The sequence below is a fragment of the Zosterops lateralis genome (assembly GCF_965231275.1).
Source record: "Zosterops lateralis genome assembly, chromosome: 3".
In the NCBI taxonomy this organism is placed as follows: domain Eukaryota; kingdom Metazoa; phylum Chordata; class Aves; order Passeriformes; family Zosteropidae; genus Zosterops; species Zosterops lateralis.
The window spans coordinates 61,830,665-61,851,863 of NC_139764.1; the positions used below are offsets into that span (position 1 = coordinate 61,830,665).

Consider the following 21,199-nt stretch of genomic DNA (forward strand, 5'->3'; position numbering starts at 1 on the left):
AAATACAACTTACTACAAGGTGCCTATTTCTGGCTGGTCCTTATAATTTTACACAATAAGATGGTAGGGACAAGCGGGAACAGTTGGGTGAAAAATAGGCTCTGCATTTCCTCCCACCCTTTCCATTTGTTTCCACCAGCAATGCAGAACTGGTGTTAATTTGTTGAAAGGAGGTGCTATGACCATTGCTGCCTCTTCCTCTTCTCATTAGTCACCCAACGGAAAAGAGGAAGACTGGGCTGCCCTACAGCCACTAAAATCAGCTATATCTGGCTAATCCTGGACTAACATCTCAGATCAACAAAGGAAAGGAGGATTTCTCAGTGATGAAAAGTTGCTAATGCACTAGCATCATTCATAGATGGATTTCTAAACTACTCATTTTCTCCTTGAGATTATTTGCATCAGCTGCTCTCCCATAGTGTAGCTTGGTGGCAGGGCCTGGCTGGAGGCAGGAGAACTGAGGGCTGGATCCCGAAATCCCTTCTGGCTTTACTTTGCTATGAACCATGACCATGAGTATGTAAACACTGACTCTAAACAGAGTGCACGTTGACAGTTGGACATGATTTCTTACTTTATTCCTCTGATTTCATAACAGACTAGCTTGCAGCTCAGCTGTAGAGTAGGCAGTACTTGCAGATAACAAAACAGCAGCAAACTCTCTCCCTAAATCTTCATTCCTCCAGCTTTGCAGAGCTGACTCTTTCTGTCCATGTTTTACGTAAGATACTATATAGCTTTACGTGTATGCGAAGACCCTTAATTTTTCTCCTACAGTAAAACAAAAGTGTGAAAAATGAACCAATTATTTATTACTGATTATTACAAGATAATTTGCTTTTTTCTTGTGAGGTGCAACAAACTATCTGTGGTTGGAAATAGGAAATCAACCACAGAAAGAACAAATATAAGGCTGAAGTACTTGGCTTCACTTAAAAGCCTAAAGGGAATGGTAGAAAAGGTGGAGCATAACTCTTCTCAGAGGCACACAGTGAAAGAACAAGAGGCAATGTCGCAGATTGCAGCAATGGAAATTTCAGCTGCATATCAGGAGAAACTTTTTCACAATGAGAATGGTTGAAAAATAGAGAAGTTGTAAAGCTTCCATCCTTGAAGACTTCTAAAACTTGACTTGCTAAAACTCTGGACAACATGATAAAACTTTTAAGTTGCTGCTGCTCTGAGCAGGAGACCGGATTAAGTGACCTTGAGAGGGCTCTTCCAGCATGAGTAAGTCTGTGATTTTGTAAGTCTAAGTTATCTTATTTTTCCAGTTATTTGTTGTGGGTATGAGAGAAAGTGTTCAGAAGTGCTTAATTTCCTTTAAAACTTCTGGCAGAAAACAACCTGATTATGTGTTTTCCTTTAGTTTACATTTTAATAACTACAGCAAATGCAGTTCTTTGTATCATATTTAACAATTTCAATTTTAAATAAGTGCATTTTTAAATTTTATTCTTTCATGTTCTCCCTGTTGCAGTACAGGGCAATATAGGAAAGGAAGTAACATGATTTGAATGCAAATAGAGACTCCTTTACTTTTTTTTTAAGAGCAGCTGCTCAGACCTGTAGAAAGAATATTGAGGAAACACAGTTTGCCTGCACCAAGTGATCTATGTACACAATATCACTTCTGTGGTTAGAGATTTTAGGTGCCAGAGTTCTTTATCTAACCTTTCATATTCTTATCCGACATGCTTTCAGATCAGAACTGAAGCACAGGATTTACATTTATATTTGTTATTAAACTTTTTCTGACTGCTGCAGTATATGGAGTAAGATCCAGTATGGCAGCCTCACTCAACTGCCAAAACTTGATCTTGGATATAGGCTATGTGGTACAGAGATTAAAGAAAAATATACTGTTGTGACTTCATAATTAAAAGGTATGTAAAAACAAATGTACAACAGAGTTAAATCATGCTTAGACAAGGAATCTTAATTCTGGCATTTCTTGATACTGGAGTGTTTGACTTTCAAACATCTAATTTTTGTGACAAAAATATATAAGTATAACCTGATGATTTAATATAGCAAATGTAAATTTTGTATGTTATTAGGTTTAAATAAGGAAGACGTCAAGAATGCCAGAAAAATAGAAAGTAAATCAATTTTGACAGTTAAAATGAGCTTTTCAGAAGTGTACTCTTGGTCATATTCGCGGTACTCTGGGGACTACAGTAAAGTGATTCCAGAACTTAGCCAGAGGACAGTGAGAGGAGAACTCTTGGATGTGGTCACACCTATGGAGTTGCATGCAAAGAGAACCAGAAGTACTGACTCAAGGATGGTACCCAGTGCAGCAAGGGCTGCTTTCGACCTTGGAGCTCAGCTGGTCCCCCTCGTTGGGCACCCCAAACCAGCCTCTGCCCTGAGTTCCAGCAACTGGCAGCAACAGCGTCTCCACTTCCATCCACGCTTGCAATGGGACCAGTGCAACCTCAGAAAAGGGCTTCTTTCATCAAAAAATGTTAACTCATTTCAAAACTAAAAATGGGAGTATAGTAGTTCTTATTCTGCTTATTCTCTGTTTGTGGTATCCTTAGACATCATTAGGGGATGCTTTCAAATGCCTTGAGTTGAGAGTGCTGTTCTTAATCACATGAGTATTATTTATTGTTCTGAGACTGCAGAATCTATCTCCTTGTGTACTTTCCTGGGTTTAAACAATCAATGGAATATTACATTTTCTCAGAAATGCTTTCTATTATGTTTTCCCTTTTTTTTTGTTTCACTAGTGTACTTCAGATGTGCCTCATTCACGATAAGAGGTTATGCTTTTCATGTGCTACATTTGCTTAGCCACAGGCCAAAATAAATATTACCAGTCCTCACACCTAAAAGTCCTACTTCTAGAAAGTATGGCAGTCACCAGCAAGCAAAACAACACATAGACTAATTAAATATTTTTGAAGAACAATACTGAAAAGTAAGTCTGAAAAGTGGGTTTTCTAGGCATTTATTCTCAGATGCACATAAAAATCAAGGTTAAGAAAAAATCATTGTACTTCCTCTTTGTTACAAACCTTTCTTGCAAAGCCATAAATATTACATCTTACTGTGATAGAGCAAAGATAACTGTGCCTCAAGGACAGAAAATACTTGGTGTGACACTATTTTCCACAAGATATCTATGATTGTAAAGGTGTATAATGCAAACAGATTTACATAGATGTTCACAAATAGTCCTTGAATCTCCTCAGTCTCTTTAGAGATGCTTATCTCCTTGTTCTAAAAATTTCTGAGTCTTCACAGGCCTGTTTCAGTATATTAGGAGAAGCTGTAAAAAATGTCAAGACCTCCACTCCTACAAGTAAAATAAGTATATTAACAATTGAAATGTATCCTCTCCATTGTCTCAGCAGGTGAGGATGGAAAAATTGTTGCACACATAGAACAAAAGCTTTCTCAGAACTTTGGGGAAAAAAAAAAATCCTTATTTTTATTTTATTTGGTAGTAAGCTATAAATAATACATATAAAAATAAACTATGCCCATCTGAACTATTATTAGGCTGTAATTTTAACTTATCAATTCTTAAAGCCACGCTGCACAGGATCCTCTCTCATGTTTTACAACCCCAGAGACATCCCTCTGGTACTTGCCTAAAGGTTGTTTTTTATTCTCAGTTTAGAACTACTTCAGATCCAGAACTTTTCTCAAGGTTCTACATGCCATTCCAAACAAAGAAAATGCCCAGATTTATCCCCACAGATTTAAAATCACAGTTATTCCCAGCTGAAAATATAAATAATTAAGAAAATTTAGTACAAGATTTATGAATATGCCTGACAAATATTACACTTGAAATGACCTGCTCTGTAAGATTCCTACAGCTGTGAAACAGCCAGAGCCTCTGAAGGATCTAGAATGGGAGGGTATGTTATATCAACCAGAACAGTTGGTTATCTTTGCATGAGATGGATATTTCCAAGCACTACATCTTCTAGAATATTTCCCATGTGGGGAAGTCCTGACATTTGAGTTGAAAAGGAGAGGAGAATGATGCCCCACATTTGGTCTTTTGATAATGAGTTGATCTTTACCAATTTTTTTAATCCATTTTTTTGGAACTTTTTCTTTTCTCCCTCTCTTTACCAGCTCTGGTGCTCTGAAAGCCAATTGAAGTGGAAAGAATGTACTCTACTGGGTATTTCAAGGTAGATCATATCACTGGAGCAAATAGTACCTCTAGAGACGAAATAAAAGATTAAACTGCATTCAAATATAGACCCGAACCCTATGGTTGTTTGGGAAACATTACAGATGATAATCTCTAGAATTCAGAAAAAATAATTTCAATATTTGTGGCCTATTTTATTCCAATTAGCACTTTTTAGTGTTCTTCAACTGTTTTTATACCCAGTGCTCAAACAGCTACTTCTCCTTTCTCCATTTTTTTCCCACTGTCATTTACTTCCCAAGGCGAAATAAGCATCCCAACATTTACAAGTTCAGGAATGTAGGTGGCTGAAACAAGCAGGTGGAAAGAGAGTGGATTGGTTGAGTATAATTGTACAACAGGTGCCGGGTTTGTTATATTTGTTAGTTTTCCTGGCAACAAAGAAAGAATTTTGACCAAATAAAAGATAATATATGCAAGTTCTTTATTTGCTATGTTTTTGCCAAGCTTTTAATGAGATTGGGCCTGTCTGAAAGTATAAAACCAGGAAAGTGTAACATTTTACCTGCAGAAAATTACTTTACACCCTCAGGAAATGAAATTCTGATCCTTTTGAAGTCAGTATCTTTTGAAGAAATGGAATACATGGGGATGAAACACCTTGTCTCTAGTAGTTTTTGTACTTTGGGGGTGATTTGAAAGAAACAACAGGCAAGGAAGTATCTCTGCCTCATTTACTCTTCTTATAATTGTGTTTAACCTTCTGCATAATAAGGTATCAGCAACTCACAAAGGATCAGAGGATTACATGTGTAATTTACAGTTGGGCTAAACTCCCTTTAATCAGGAACAAAAATTAAAATCTGAGTCAAGAAGAGAATGTGATGTGTTTGACACGAGGGATTCTCCTTGATGGTCAGTTCACAGCACTGTGAGCATAATTCAGCAATATCTAGAATCAATTGAAGCATATTACCCTAAAAAATAATTGTTGCCACTGCTAATCTTTTATCCCACAAATTGCCAGCTTGCTGGGAACACCTTAGAAAGTAGGAGTGTTGGTTTGAGGCCATTACCAACTGCCATTTTATGCATTATCACATTGTCAATAAAATTCTATAAATGCATCATTCTTAGGAAAACATATTTTTCCTATGGATTTTTACTGTGTATAAGGGTTCAAGGAAGACAATCCTACCAGAAGTGCAAACTTAAAAAACACTGATGAAGCCAAATGGCAATCTGTTCTGGCACCCCTGTTTACATCTTAATTTAATGAAAGACCCCTTCTTTTACAAATATGTATACTACATTATACTATGCATTATACTATAGTATTTTACTATATAATACTATATATACTATGTATAAGACCCCTGAAAGGAATCCAGCTAAGTAACAACAAGCTAAAAGGTACAATAAATATTCGTTTGCCCCTGAGATGTTTTGTATTCATGAAATCATTAATTAATGTCTCTCATGTGGGAGAAATTTGCATTGCAGGACTACTGAGGGGGACGAAAAGAGGTAATTTTCTTTTAAAGAATATATACAATTATTGTTGTGGGCATCAGAATATATATGTTCATTACTGTCTGGTTTAAAAGTTTCTAACATACCCAGAATACTCCAAATTTCCATCATACTACAACATTCATTTAGGTAACACAAAAAGAATGAGTAAAACAGAGCACAACCAGGGGCATGTTAACAAAGAGTTGATGACTTAAATATATCCAGTGGTAAATTACCTTTGAAAGGTCTCCAGCCTCCAAATAGAAGCAGATAACAAACACGTTCCATGTAACCCAAAGGACCAGCCAGACAGCATACTGTGGGGAGGAAGAGAGAAACACAGAATTAACAATTCCACTCTCAGCTGAGCTAAACTTCTTCATTAGCTTGATCCAAGACAAAATCAGATTATAAATATGGTGCCTATGAACAAAAATGTTACACATAAGAGAGAATCACAAATAAATTCTTCCCTTTCCCTGACACAGTGATGAGTGACCTAGTGAGTAACCAATCACACCAGAAAACCTGCATCTAAGGTAACAGCTGATAAATCTGACATTTGAATTTGAGACTAATCTGTATCTCTTTCTTTTTGTTCAAATGGGTAATGCTACAACAGAGAGGCATGTAATATCAATTATATTACTTATTAGTAGTTATTATATTATTGTATTAATTATACTAGAAGTGCATGATGAATGACTGATCATTCAAATATAGCTTACTAAATAACAGCTTAATGAACTAACACTCGGTTTTATCAACAGTTCAGATTTAGTCTCAAGAAACCAAGCATATATATAACCTGAAGAAAATCTGTGTATTATCTATCTGTCTATCTATCTATCTATCTATCTATCTATCTATCTATCTATCTACCTATCTACCTACCTATCTACCCATCCACCTATTTTTCACAGTATTTCTACAAAATATTGAGAAATTTGTTCATGAGACTTGCCTCTATCAATGTATTTTGTGACCATCCAAAGCACAGTTCATAATTAGTCAACACCTTCAGGAGGCAGACTGCATTTTAAATTGCCTCTTTCTTTGGGGTTTCAAAATTTTATTTTAATTTTTTTTTTCATTTTTTCTTAGAGTGTATAGGAGAAGCATTCATACTTAAGCAGTATCTGCTCATTGGTAGTTACCAAATGTCTTATTCATGTATCTGATGCAAGTAATGGGATACATTTTTTCTCTCCTTCTACTATTCTGTCCACTATTCTGCTTCTCTTTTGTATTCATAAGACCTTATGTGCTAGGACTGGAAAGTACATTCCCCTGCTGTAATGCTGGAGGATCCTGGATAATAAAGATTGACCTGCTGTTGCTACTCTTATCTAATGTTTGTATTTAAGAACTTCCCTTGACAAAGTATTCCATCATCTAATAAACTTCAGGATCTTTAAATGCTTTTCTGATGGCTGTTGTAGCCACCCTCTAGTTCACAATTCAATTCTGCAAGTTTGTTTATTTCGTTCCACAAGGCCTTGCATACATGTGAAACACAACAGTGATAGGACACCATTCCCCATCTCTTACAGCTGAAAGCTGCTTTCTCCTTTTATACCACCACACCACTTCTCACAAGTATTTACAGACTTACTCTTCATGTCTTGTAGTCTTTTCTCCAAACCGTACTGATTATATTTTGATAGCTCCTTTTCCAAATCAGGAAGCACGATTTTCTGCACACCTCCATGTGTTCACATTCTGAATAAGCAGACTTTATTTTGAACTGCATGCTATCCATTGCATTAAAAAAACCCCAAAAAACAAGCAAACTATTGTTTGTCATGAATGACAATCTCTTTCTATTCATTCTGCAGCAACATATGCAGGATTCTTCTTGCATTTCTCTTGCAAGTGACGTTCTGCATTACAGTGTCTATTACTCAGCATGTCATTTTCAACCTAATTTTCTAGATACTGTGAAAATAAAACAATTCTGCCGTTTCCCAGGATCTAAAGTGAGACTACATTCAATATGACCAAAATTTAGACATGTTCTAATTTCTTATTTTTATAGATAAAATAATTGCCAGCCAGCCTAGCTATTAGTTGGACCATGTTCAGATTTTAAAAAAATTATGATAAAAATAGTTTTGATTTAAAGGAAGCTAACACAGCTATAAATGCTGGAATTGCTTTATACAGAAGTAATTTCAGGTAATTTAAAGCATACAGATTACATACACTTTATAGGTCAGCTCTTTCTGGTCACAGATGACAGATTTATTTAGGTCAGGAGAACTCTCTGGAGGTCACCTGGTCCAATCTCTGCTCAAAGCACAACCAGCATGGATCAAGTTTTGCAGGGATTTATCCAGTTGAGGTCAGAATATCTCCAGAGATGGCCCAGCTAATCCACATCTACACTTTGAATGTGGGCTGGTAATAAAACTTTGGAAAATAGGAACTCAGTTCAGCTGGAGATTCTTAACAAACTCATTTTTTAAAAAACAAAACTTTGAGATATTAACATATTAAGCATTTCATTTTCCTGTATCTTTCTCACAGTACACCCCTCTTCACATATCACATGGGGCTTTATAACTACAAAACAAGAGAATAAAACATTAATTTAGATTCAAGAACATTATTTTGACTTTGTTAACCAACTTTGCAGCATTTTAACTTGTTGGGTTTTGCCAATTATTGTAATACTGCAATGTTATATATTCTCATGTAGTTAATAAAAACACTTCTTCAGACACATGAAGATAACTGGATTTCTTATAGTGAAAATTCAAAATACTGCATTTAGACTAGTTTCTCAAAGATATGAAATGTGAAATTTCCGTTCCCTTGAAAAATTTTTCATGCTACAGAACAATTTTAAGCAAATTGGACAAAGGAATACAAGAAGAGTCAAAGATACTATATCCACGAAAGTTTCAGGAAAATGGGCATACAAATGGGAATAGACACTATTAAGTCCTTATACAGAGAAAGACTTACAAGATCATCCCTTATCAGTCAACATGAAGGGGGAAAAATGTGAGAGAGAGACACTGGAAACTAGGTTTCATTAGGTTGGCTGTTCATAGCACAACATGTCCCACTGGACATAAGCAACAGCTGATTAAAAAGCTCAACATGCACAGAACATTCAACAGAACACTCCAGTGAACTTTGGAACTGCTTGTGCAGCAGAGAACCTTTTTACATGAAGAAACAAAACTTTTCTTTTTCACTGCCAAGTTTGTCACCAAAACACTGACACATTTTATCTGCCATTTAGATATATTCTTTAAACTAGAATTTCTTGTTATTGGACTATAGATAAGGCCAAAAATGTCTTTTAAAAGTATGTTTTAAACTTTCTCCTTTTGAAATGCTGTAATAAGTGCTTGTTGCCTGAATTCTGTGGATAAACACTGAGTTTAGTTGTCTTGAAATATAAGGTTTCTGCTTCCCATTGCTTCTTATTTCAGAGGCTTCAGATACAGCACATCTCTTATCATCACACGCAGTCATAAATGTCTCTTGTTTTCTATGTGCTTCAGCAAGTTGTTGAAGAAATTCAGCACTAAAGGTCTGTGACAGTGAAAAATCCCTCTGACCCTCTCTATTATATTAATCTAATTAGAAGAACATTTTATAAAAGTTCTTCAAAGGGCTATTGCTGTATTTTTTTTCCCATATGTGGGAGTTCAAGACAGCTGCATTATCTGACAGAAGCCACCACAATGCTACAGCAGTCACATAGCAGCAAGACAAGAACTTTGATAAACACACACTTGACCAAGCAGGAGATACTGAGAAGGGGCACAGCAATGACAAGGAAGCTTATTATTTTTATGGAGATCCACACTGGAAAGAGGTATAACTAGAAGGTTAAGACTGAAGACTTGAATAGTAAATATGAATTTATAACCCTCTGCAAAGAACTGTGTAGTCACATTCACTACGAATCATCACAAATTAATATGGGATGCATTTTTCTTGGGGAATGGAAAACTGAGATATTAAAATACTTGTACCAGTACTGAGAACTTATACATTTTTCTTCACACTTCTGTCAAAGTTGGCTAAGTCACATTATCTCCAATTTACTAACAGGGAAACTGGAGGTCAAAGAAATTACATCATTTCACTTAATACCTAAGCCAAATGGAAAAATAATCGCAATGGCACAAGAAGCAAAGGTTCTTGTAAAGGTAAGCCACAAACGCCTTTGTTATAAACATAAACATGGTCACCAGAGCTCATATCTATTACTCTTGTCACACTTTTCCTGAAGGAGAAATATATCCCATACCTTTCAGGCATAAATAGTCAGGAACTCTGATAGATATGAGTATTTTAAATTAAAGCATTATTTTCTTTTTCCCACAGAACTTTACACGGCATTTCTCTTGCTCCCAAATTCTTTTCTGATATGTAACTCAGTTACAAACACATGTGTCTGAGGGATACATGGGCCAAGACCTACATTGTGCAATGCAAAGCAATTGAATTGTTCTTGTGATTAATGATTTGCTATTTATTTTATTTTTAGAAATGTACACAATTTTACTTTTAGATTCTTCCAAATCTGATAATATTCCTCAAGATCCTTCTGTGCTACATTCAGGAAAAATAAACTCAAGGAATTTCTATATTTATAATTACTAAATTTACCATAGTAATTAAATACATGATTATTTATTCTATCTGAACAACAGTACTTGAGTTTTTCAAAGATTACCTTGAGCCTAGCATTTCTGAGAAGAGCATCTCTTTCCAGTAATGAATGTACTAAGAACTGTCCACAATATAATTATCTTTATTTCTAAAGTTATATCCCCCTAATTTCCTCAGTCTATGAAGATATATCACTTAGAAATACAATTCTCAAACCTATCGTTTCCCCATCAAACCTGATAAAAAGTGATATTCTGAATACTTGGCATCAATATACTACCTCTGCCTCTTGTTTCCATATGCCCGGAACTGATAGAATCACCTGGATTCCCCTGTGAGAAGTCCATCTGAAGCAGAAAGGACATCAGTCTACAGTGGGACTTCATGTGGATGCTTAGCAGGCACCATCTCTGATTTCATCTGCTCTGTGCATTTTGCTTCCTATTTCCATTGCCTGAGGCTTTTCCTGGAGAGCTGATGAGGATATGGGCAGCACAACATGGTGGAGAGTCCAGTTCTAGAACCCAGCAGGAGCCACACACCAGTGGGAAGCTCCCAGTGCAGAGCAGGACCAGAAACCACAGCCTGACTCCAAAGAGGAATCTGAAGTCAAATTCTTACCCAGCAGAGACTCAGGGATTGAATGCACAAGTACCAAATGTTTTAAGCCAAACTGCTGCTCTCAGGAACCTAACACGAAGAGTGACCGTGTTCCGCTTTTAATGATTCAGATGAAAGTCTTCCCTGACCAGCAGTTGTCTACAGGCATCACTAGAAGAGAGCTCAGGGGCAAAACCAGTAGTATTGACAACAAATATTATTCCTGGCAGCAGAGGACTTTGGGCAACCAGTTCAACTTCAATAAATGTTCACTGATTTTTCTGAACATACTGGGAAGCTCTTGCGGAATGACATAATACTCTGGATTTTTTTCATTGCTTGTTGATTGTCATAGCATGCAGCTTGCACTAGTTTTGCTTGGCTGAATTGTTCTATCATTAAGACTTAGATATTTCTTGCTAGGCTTTATTTTTTTTTCATTTATTTTTAATCATAGCTATAGTATCAGAGCACATCAGTCCATCCTTGTGAGCATCTACTTCTAAGCAAACATGAATTGATTCTGTAGAATCCATTTGGAATTGCTGTAGTTTTCTGTCTCAAATTTCAATGACACTCTAGTTTTTTGCTTGTGTTTGTCAGGAAATTTTTTAACCCATTGGCATTGTGGTTCCTTGACTCTTCACTCTTTCATCCATCACACATTTATATTTTTTTCTCCTTTCTTTGTTTCTTCAGATAAAAAAAATCTGCCTGATATTTTGTTTCCTTGTCATTACACTTTAACAATTATTGTCCTCTGCCAAGAGTGACTGAAAAAAGCTGAACTGTCATGTGGATCAGAACTGGTCACTACCAAACAGAAAATTGCTGTTGGAATGTTTTTTTTCCTCTTGAGCAACCAGTGCTTGCAGATACAGAGCAAATGCTGCTTAAAATTTCTTTCCAGAGGCTTCCATACAACAATGTCTATGTATAATCTTTCAAGTTCCTTGAGCTCAGTTATAAACCCTGATTTTATATTATTTATTAACTCTATTTGCCCCTTGATGTGTATGAGAAAGATTCATAAGCATAAAAGGCAGGAGAAAAGTTGAGAAACATTCTGGTCAGGTCATAAACTGATAAAAGGCACATCCTAGAGCCCAGTACATTGATATGATGTGCAGTCAGCCCTCAATCTACTCATAGCCAGGGAGTTTTAGCTTGAGTGGGACTCACTGGGCTTCTTCTTTCTTTTGGCTGCTTCTGTTTTCTTCTCTCCTCTTTGTGCCAGAATTATGCTGGGAACAGAAAGCACAGCAGATATTTGCTTTTTGTTCTGAAGACATGGCTCCAACTCCTTTTGCATAAAATAAGTTGAATTTCTACAGAGCACATCACTGTCAGAGTAGTATCCATCTGCCCACATTTAGATGTCTGCAATGCAGATGTCCTTCTCTGAGCAGCATCTAGATTCCCATTACACTCAATTCAGAGGAAAGGCACTTTCAGGGCTCGGTTCATTTCCCAGTGTCTGACACAGATCACTCTACTCTTGCTGTTTGGAAAGCCAAACTTCTCAAAGGCAAAATTCCCAGTGCCACAGAGTCCATTAAAAATCTTGTACTGGTGACATAAAGAATAATGCACTATGCAGATATATACTTGTTTTTTTTCCCCACATAAACAAAAAGACCAAAGTAATTTACGCATCACCAGGGTAAAACATAACTGATGGACTGCTGAAGAGACATGTTCTGAGAACTACTCTTGCTTCCTGAAAGTCCATTAATGCTTAAGCTTGAATAATTCATTTGTCCATTTGTTCATTCGTTTCTTGGATTCACAGCTCTTTAGGCTTTAGTGGGAAAGACTGAGAAAAAAATTTTTGGTATTGCACTTTCATTTGTTCTTCAGCTTCTAAATTAGTGTCCAACTATACCACTGAAGATATAACCCACTAAATGATAAAATTCCATTCCAAGAAACCATGAGCAACCATGGGGATATATCAGCCCATTCATACAGCTTTCCTAAGGAAGATACAAAATATTTTCTCAGTGTAGTCACTTCATTCTTAAAATTAATAATAATAATAATAATAATAATTCCTTTCAATATGATGCTAAAAGGGTGAATGGCCAAAATGTAGAAGAATTTAGTTTACATTGTAGCACTGTAGCACCGTTCAGTTACAATACCTATGTTACAACAGGGAGTTACAGATAATCCGAATCCCCAGATGAAAGTATTCTGGAACTGAGGAGTTTAAAAAAAAAGTTTTCTTTAAAAAGAAATATTTCCACCATTCTTCTTCCAAAAGGGGAGCAAAGAAATTTTCTTCCTTTCATCTCAAATCTTTTCTTGTCTTGTTTAGGGGAGTTGGTTTTGTTTTGGTTTTTGTTTGTTTCTTTGTTTTGTTTTGGGGGTGGTTTGGTGGGGATTTAGGTTTCTTCTGCATCAATATGTTACGATTCTTGAGCTTTGTAACAAAAGTGTATTTTTTTGTATAAAGAAAGTAAGGCAAGGCAGAAATCTTAACAGGATATATTTATTTTATCTTTTGACATAGGAGTAGAAATTTAATTGGTTTGGCTTCAGTCATCATTCAATTCCTGTATATCTTTTGATCACATCTTTGCTGTGAAACATTTATCAGCAGGAAGTAGCTTCAAATATCTGAATACTCAGTGTACTGCAGTAGAGTACATATCCAACCAGCTGCAGACAAATGAATATACATACACACATTCACAGATAGACCAATATTTTTCCTATTATGTTACTTCCATACTTTTCTAGTATTCTTTCTTTTGTCTGTAGAACAGATTAAGTCTCTTAAATTAGAAATTACTAATTAAATGTAAGTAACAGGGAAGTGATAGTTCTCATTTAAAAAGAACTCAAAAACTTTCTTTATAATAGAATTCTTGTTATATCTCTATATTTCAAGACATAACTTGAGCTGGTTATGCAATAGTCAGCCTTAAAATAGCACTGTTTTGAACCTTTTTTAACCTTTCTGCTTCAATTCCAACATTAATCTACCAGGATCTACCTCAAGAGCTACCAGCAGTAGAAATCAATGCTGTTCAACATATGAAAACTTGAAATAATGGCTTTGAAATTACATTATTTTTTGACCAGTTCTAATCAGCTGTTGCATTTATATTAAAGTTGGCATAGTAAAAAAAAAATAGAAACCAAAATTATGTGATTTTGTAATTTGGTTCTTCAATTATGGAGCTAGAAATATTAAAAAAAAAAAAAGAAAAAAAAAAGAAAAATTCAAACCCTATCTTGCAGAACATTCCTAAAATACTAAGCATTTCAAGACCTGGATTTCCTCAGAGGTAATACATAGTTATCAGTGCAGAAATTGCATTCACAAGAATCCAAACTCCCTCCAATGGATATAATTTTTTTGATAACAAATCTTAGGGGAAAATTGCAGGAATTGTTGTGGTAAAATTCCACTGTAACTTGAAGCTCCCCAGAACATTTTACCAATTAATTACCAGTGAAAAATAAACATGAGCAAGATCATTGGATACTATAAACTGCTTTATTGAATGCTTCATCTAAGACTGAATACTACAATGGAATTACCACATGCAAAATAGAAAAAAATAATAATAAAAACATTTCCACAAATTTAGCATGAAAATGATAGGTGGCAGAATGGTTTTGTATATACAAATCTGCCTCAGTTGTTAAGAAATATTTGAAAACGTGCTCAAGAGGATTATGCAATTGCTTTTCTGCCACCTATGTGAATAGATTTGAGATTGCTCACTATTTGCCATTGCCCAGTCCAGGCATCACTCTAAGAGGCTCTGCTGATGGTGCCACTTCCAGAGGGCACCCTGATGGCCCAGCCCCTCTGCAGGGCAGCAGTGCTCCTCCACATGGCCTCTGTGCTTTGCTCACCTTGCTATGTGCTTGCACTCCATCAGGGTAAACCAGGCTCACCGCCTGGGCACCACTTCTCTGGGCCCTTTCCAGCCTCAGGCAGTCCAAGGAGGAATCTGCCTATTCTGCTGAGTGACCAGCCCCCAGTAGGAATACCTGCACTTCCTCCAGTTTGAAGTGGACAATGTGCAGTGAGGAAGGAAAGGTGTCCTTTTCAGCTAAAAGAAACATAAGACACGTATCTTCACTGTGATCTAGCGAGAAGTGCTTCTCACTGGAAAAGTGGGAAGCTGTAATTTGCTTCAGACGTTAGCAATTGATGGAGCTAGACATGTATTGACTGTTACCTTGGTATCTCTGGGCTTTTCAGAAACACCCAAAAAGAAAAATCTTGATTATAATTCAGCCATTGAACAGTTTATTTTAATGGAATGTTTAGCAGCTGTTCCCATTTGAATTCTCTATTAAAAATACAAGGCAGGACAATCAGAATTCTTTCAGTGTTCATTTTTAACAGAGGGCAAAAAATAAAATCAATAGCTACTGTTGCTAGGAACAGAAGTCTACTGACATTTATTTAGACTCTTCTATTGATGTCTCAGTATTTGAGTGCCAGCTACAACTATTTATAAAGGGAATCCATCTCCCTCAGAGAATATACCGAAATTCTTCCTAAAACTAAAACTAAGCCATTTATAATAATATCTTTTTGATAAATTGAGATGTTTTTATTCAGCTTCCCAGGTATTGTTTTCTTCCTTCAGTTTTCTTTGGCTTAATGCTCTAACAGAAAAAGTGACGAGGAGCCTGGTGGTTGAGTCCACAGAGCTTTGAGTGTGGTCTTTAATGTTCATATTCCAAGGGAGATTTTAACTAAAGATTTATCACAGGAAAAATAAATGAGGAACATCAAATTCTTTCTTGCCTCTCTCCAATCTGTCTTTTACAGCACAAGTTTTAAGAAATTCCTTAGACCATTCAAAAATTTTGGAAAAAAAACCTGGGATGTGGCTAAGATACTAGGAGACTTTTTTTCAGAGTTGCAGAATGGAGCACACAGACCTTCAAAGTCACTGGCTGGCAACTCTGTTTGGGGAGATTAGCAGCTGCTTTGAGAGTACCAGTCAATGGCAAAGGTCACTTCCCATTTTTTGGAGATAACACACAGAAACTGGATCTGCAGAGTGTTTACAGCCAGTCATACAATAGAGCCAGGCTGAATTTTGTTCAGGAGGTTAAGGTAGCTGGAGTGGATGGAGCCAAATTTTACAGGCACAAAACTGAGTCTCATGGAACTGTGGAAGGAGTACAAGGTCAGAGGCATTTCCCTTGTGCAGGGGGTGCACACCTGTCAGAGCATCACTGCACCCCCTTCTGTGGAACAGACACTCTAAATGAGTCTAATGAGCCACAGTGAAGGGAGAGAAGACAAAGAATACTCTTCCAATTCCCTTCTAGTAAATCTGATGGGCAAGACTGCCTGATTTGACAAGATCAGTATGTTTTTAATGCAGAATGCCTTTTTTTTTCTCAGTCTTTTTAAATCCTGAAGGTATTGAATTAAACAAAAGAGAAATCTGAAGCTTTAATAATGGGTGTAGGTACACAAACATCACTTTCAAAAAGAGGATAAAATACAAAATGGAATTAATTTTCTGGTTTCTTCAGGGAGATTTAGGACTGTGTTTGTCTAAAAAAACCCCATGTGCCTAAACTGGACTGCATATATTCAAAGGAAGTATTATTTTAACAGCATTTTCTTTATCAATCAATCTCTGATTTTTCTCAAATCATCAAAACACATTACACTTTGTTTGCTCGTTGGATGAATTAGGGCCTTCCTCAAAAAGATTTATACCTGACTCTGCAAGTTTGCTCTGTATTACTCAGGAAAGAAAGAAAGCCCTTGTCTTGGATGATATTAGGAAAACTACCTTTCCCATCTCTTTCAACTTGCATCACAAAAAAATTAGCTAAAAATATTCTATGCCCTAAGTTTTTGCAGTTCTGAGAAAAAAATAGGGATTAAATCAGATAATATTGAGGTCCAGTTCTCTTAACATACGTAGACTAGTCAAATTCTATTTCCCCAAATGTGATACAATCAAAGAATAGCATAATGTTCTTTATTCATGCTTTTGAGAGTCTTTCTCTCATGGCATCACCTCCAAATCATTTTATTGATGGTATTATGGTAAATATCTATCTCTGATTGTATTTGATTTTCTTTCTCTTGACGTACCTGTTGCTTCTTTCCTCTCCATATCTCAAATATCCTGAAAAATGCTTTCACTTTCTGGAATTTTTTTTTTTTTTTTTTTTTTTTTTTTTTTTTTTTTGTTTTTGTTTTTGTTTTTGTTTAGTTTTGGGTGAGAACATGCAGCTGTTAAGGGCTGGGGAAAATTATTGCTACTATTTCCTTTACTGCCAACCTTGTTGTTTCAAGTATCTTCCAGGTCAAGCATTCAAAAAAAATTTCCTATAATTTATAAACAAACCAGGAGAAAATTTCAAACACCATTCAGCAGTAAGGCTGGCATCTCTGTAACTACAGATGCAAAAAACTCGAGACATTTAATCGTTAAGACATCACTGACTGGGAAGCCTGCCACCAACATCCACACTTGATGCACATACATTGTCTTTTGGCTCTCTACAGCTCTGCCCATCTGCTTCAGTGGCATGGTGCCTGCTTATCAGCTAGTTGGACCATTTCAGTACACAGAGGTGCCAAAAAAAGGTTTTACATGGGTAGTCTGTATAGCCACTAAAGTGCCATTTCTTTTGTAGGAAGAAATGCTAGAGCTGAGATACTAATAGACTATCCCTTTGTGCTTTTTTTTTCTCTTTTTTTTCTTTTTTTTTTCACTGGCTGAAAATGGGTCTTGCCATCACCATTTTTTATCTCTTTTACAAAGAAAAATATGGTACTGGGATTGAAACAGAATAAAAACAGATAAGACGCTGATGAACAAAGCCACTGTGAGATAAAACGCGAGTAGGGTGGGTTAGGAGTATAAAGTATTGTGCACCATTTGCCTCTAATTCAAAGGAAAAAAAAAGGTAAAAATACATACTCACCCCATTTTACAAAATTTGAAATCAGGAAAGCTATGGAATTGGATTAGATCGAGAGGAAAGAAAACAAATTATTATATGAAATCATAGAGCTGAGATAGAAAAATAACTCTAGTTTGTCCTAAAAATATGGCACACAATTCCAACAGAAATTTAAACATCATTTATTGGTTTTGTTTTCAGGACCATTGTTCAGAGTAGATATTATTTAAATCCAAGGCTAGATAAACCTCATATTCTTTTTATAACACTCTTAACTCAGTAAATTGGAATCTAAGATTATTTAAGCTTTAAATTAAACAAATCTTTAAAAAAATTCTTGAGAAAAACACGATGAGGGAATTAAACTGACTTTCAGTATACAAGATGCATATGAACTTGTCACATATCATAAATATAATTAATTGCAGCATAATTTCTGATGTAAGAACATTAGGAGATACAACAAATATAGTAAAAAAACCTAACAATGTGACTGTGGGTTCATAAGCTGCCTTGAAACATCAGACTACAGAATTTTGCTTTTAGAGGGATATTTGGTAAAATGATTATCAGGGTTTTTTCCCAACCCAGTTTTTCTTCCAATTCCTTGATTCTTACATACCTTTCTTGACATTATGACCTATGCACAGCTGAGATGGAAAAGCATACATATTATTTTGATAAACACTCAGTGCTACACAGATCCTTTACCAGCACTTTTCAGAAAAAGCAAAAATAGAAGGTTGTCGAAAGGATGATAGCTCAAAAAAATAATAGAAGGTAAGAAAGGTCAACAGTGAGGGAATAAACAGAGGATATTTCAAATGAGGTGGGAACATATCAGATGTCAAGATGGCATTTGATGACATTAGCAATGAAAGGCATAGCTGCTTTCACATTGAGGCAGAAGCACCATGTGACTTTCACTGGAGCAACCCAACTTGCCATGCAAAATCTGAACACGGCTGAGCCAAGAAGCTTTGCCAGTGCCCCCAGCACTGCCACATCAGAGAGACTGTGATGACAGTTTCATGACAGGAGACAACAGCATGACAAACTGATAAATGTGCTTGGAAAAGCATTGGGTTTTTTAAGCGAATAGACTGAATTATTCCACATTCCAGAAGATATAATGAAAATTGAATGGGTTTCTCCTGCTCTCTAGTTTAATTTCTAAGTGCCAGAAAGAGTGCATTCTCCACCAGGTACGTGGAAATAAGTACTAAAACACCCAGTAGGAAAATGTCATTTTTTTAATTGCTGCTCCATGAAAATTAACAAGATAAGTTTGCGACTATTGAAAAATCTTGTATCTATGCAAGCTAAAGTTCAGGCTTATATTTCATGCTTGAATTAAATTAGATTATTCTTAAATTATTCTGCTGGCCTTATTGCTTGGATATTTCAAAAGAATATTTCTATCCAAGCACAAAAATGTATTCCATGCAAAGACAAAACAAAACAAAACAAAACAAAACAAACAAACAAAAAAACCCCCACCAACCAACCAAACAAACAAAAAAGATGTTTCCAGGTGTTTCTAAGCATCCAAAGGCAAGTTTAAGTAAAGTCCTGGGAAATTTAGAAAAGAATGAAAAGTTACCCATGATAATTTGTTGATCACAATAATGATCAACATCCAATTTTTTTTATCATGTATCACAGTAGAGGTTCCCTGAATGTTGCTGTTCAACATTTCTTTTTGCCTTAATCACCCAGTCCATATGTGTGTTTTATTTACTGAACATCATCCAAATTCAGCTGATGTTGGATTTTCTTAGGCTAGCTGACTTACTGTAGCTTCTGAGTGCATCTTAAGCACTTAATGGATTACCTTCCTAAAGCACTGGCTGGGCAGGATAATTGTTATTAGTCCCATGCTAGAGATGAGAAGTTTCTGCTGCAAAGGAGTCTGGGGTGCTGAAGGCAACCACGTTTCTCATTATCAGTGCCAGAAAACCATGTTGTGCACTAATAAGGAGATGCTCATTTTGATCACACAATTAAAGACTGTAGCATAACTCAAAAACACAGGTGGCTAAATAAAGGTCACAGAAGGCAGTGTCAGTCTTGGAAGTTTCTCGGTCTCGGATGCCCCATTTGCAGCTTTAATAGACTCTTGTTCCAGTGCTTGAAGAAGTATATGTGTAAGCATTTCCTCAACTGCACTTGTACTGTGGATAGTGGGTGTTATGCAGCCAAGTAGCCACAGTTAATAATGTGTGATGAGCAGTGTCTTCCGCAGGAGCTGATAATAGCTCCCAGATGAGTCTTCTCTTAATACATAGGTATAAATACTACTATATTGTTTGAAGGACACATTGAAAACAAAAAAAACCCCAAAACCACAGTTACAGAAATGCTGATCAACACATGAGCCATTACTCTCAGCCTCTCAAAACAAAACTGTGACAATCAGGACAACAAAATGACAGAAGGCAACACCCCACCACCCACAATTACATGGACCAGAGGCTTCTGTGCTCTGCCCTCACCTCTTGGTCCACACTGAATGATGGCTTCCTGCCTCTCCCCCTCACCACTGGTGTGAAGAAAAATGTTCTTTGTTGTCTCATCTACAAAGGTGCCAGTTGCCTGAGCCAGGAGAGACATGGGTTGAGTAAGAGCCAGAGTAGCCCCTAGGGGTCATCCCTTTGTTCAGAGGAGCAGAGCTGCTCCCTCAGCACTGCGGCTCATTTGCAAGGTGGAGGGCTGCATTCTGGCTCTCTTGCCTAGTTTGTTGCCACCCCCTGATTTGAAATCACTGCCCATTCTAACAAATCTAGATGAATTTGCAATGAGGACAAGGGACAGCCTGAAATGATGCCCTGTCACACCTCTTCCCTCTTTCTTTCTATGTCAAATGTCATTGACTTTGCAAGAAAAAAATATTAGAACATATTTATGTAATGACTGTCAAAACCCAAAAAATATCTTCTTGATTTTTTTGATCTAGACGAACAGAAAGGCTGAGTTACTCTGACAGTAAATTAATAAATAGATTTGAGCAAAACTTTAGTTATAAGGGTTTAAATGTAGCCTGTTCATAAAAGTGGTTAAATATCAAGGTTCTGTAATGGAAACTGCTAGACAACTTTACATATAATCACTTATTGCCAAACCTGACTATCACTCTGGAAATCATTAAATAGATACAGTATTTTCTTTTTCCTCAGTTTTTTTTAGAACTTCATATGTTAAGCAAACACACTGCTGGGACCTCAGTAATATTCAGCAGATATGTCCCCATTCATTGATGATACTTAAGAGAAACAGCTCCATAGAGAAGATTTGCTGCCCTTTTTCTGCAAGAAATTTCAATAAGTTGCCCAAATGTTGCTGCTCTTTTCTGTTCATCTCTCCACATTGTTAAATATTCCTTTGCCCTCATTTCTTCTTTAAATG

General features: G+C 36.3%; 1 protein-coding gene across 2 annotated transcripts in view; it reads right to left on the reverse strand.

Annotated features, from left to right (window-relative positions):
• The window catches only part of NKAIN2 (sodium/potassium transporting ATPase interacting 2), a gene marked incomplete at both ends in the record, with an annotated part of 534,677 nt that overhangs the window by 243,840 nt on the left and 269,638 nt on the right, over positions 1-21,199 (reverse strand). For both annotated transcript variants that reach the window (XM_083857719.1, XM_083857720.1), the window contains one exon: positions 5,878-5,958. In XM_083857719.1, coding sequence (XP_083713845.1) covers positions 5,878-5,958 — 81 coding nt within the window. The remainder of the gene's footprint in view (positions 1-5,877; positions 5,959-21,199) is intronic.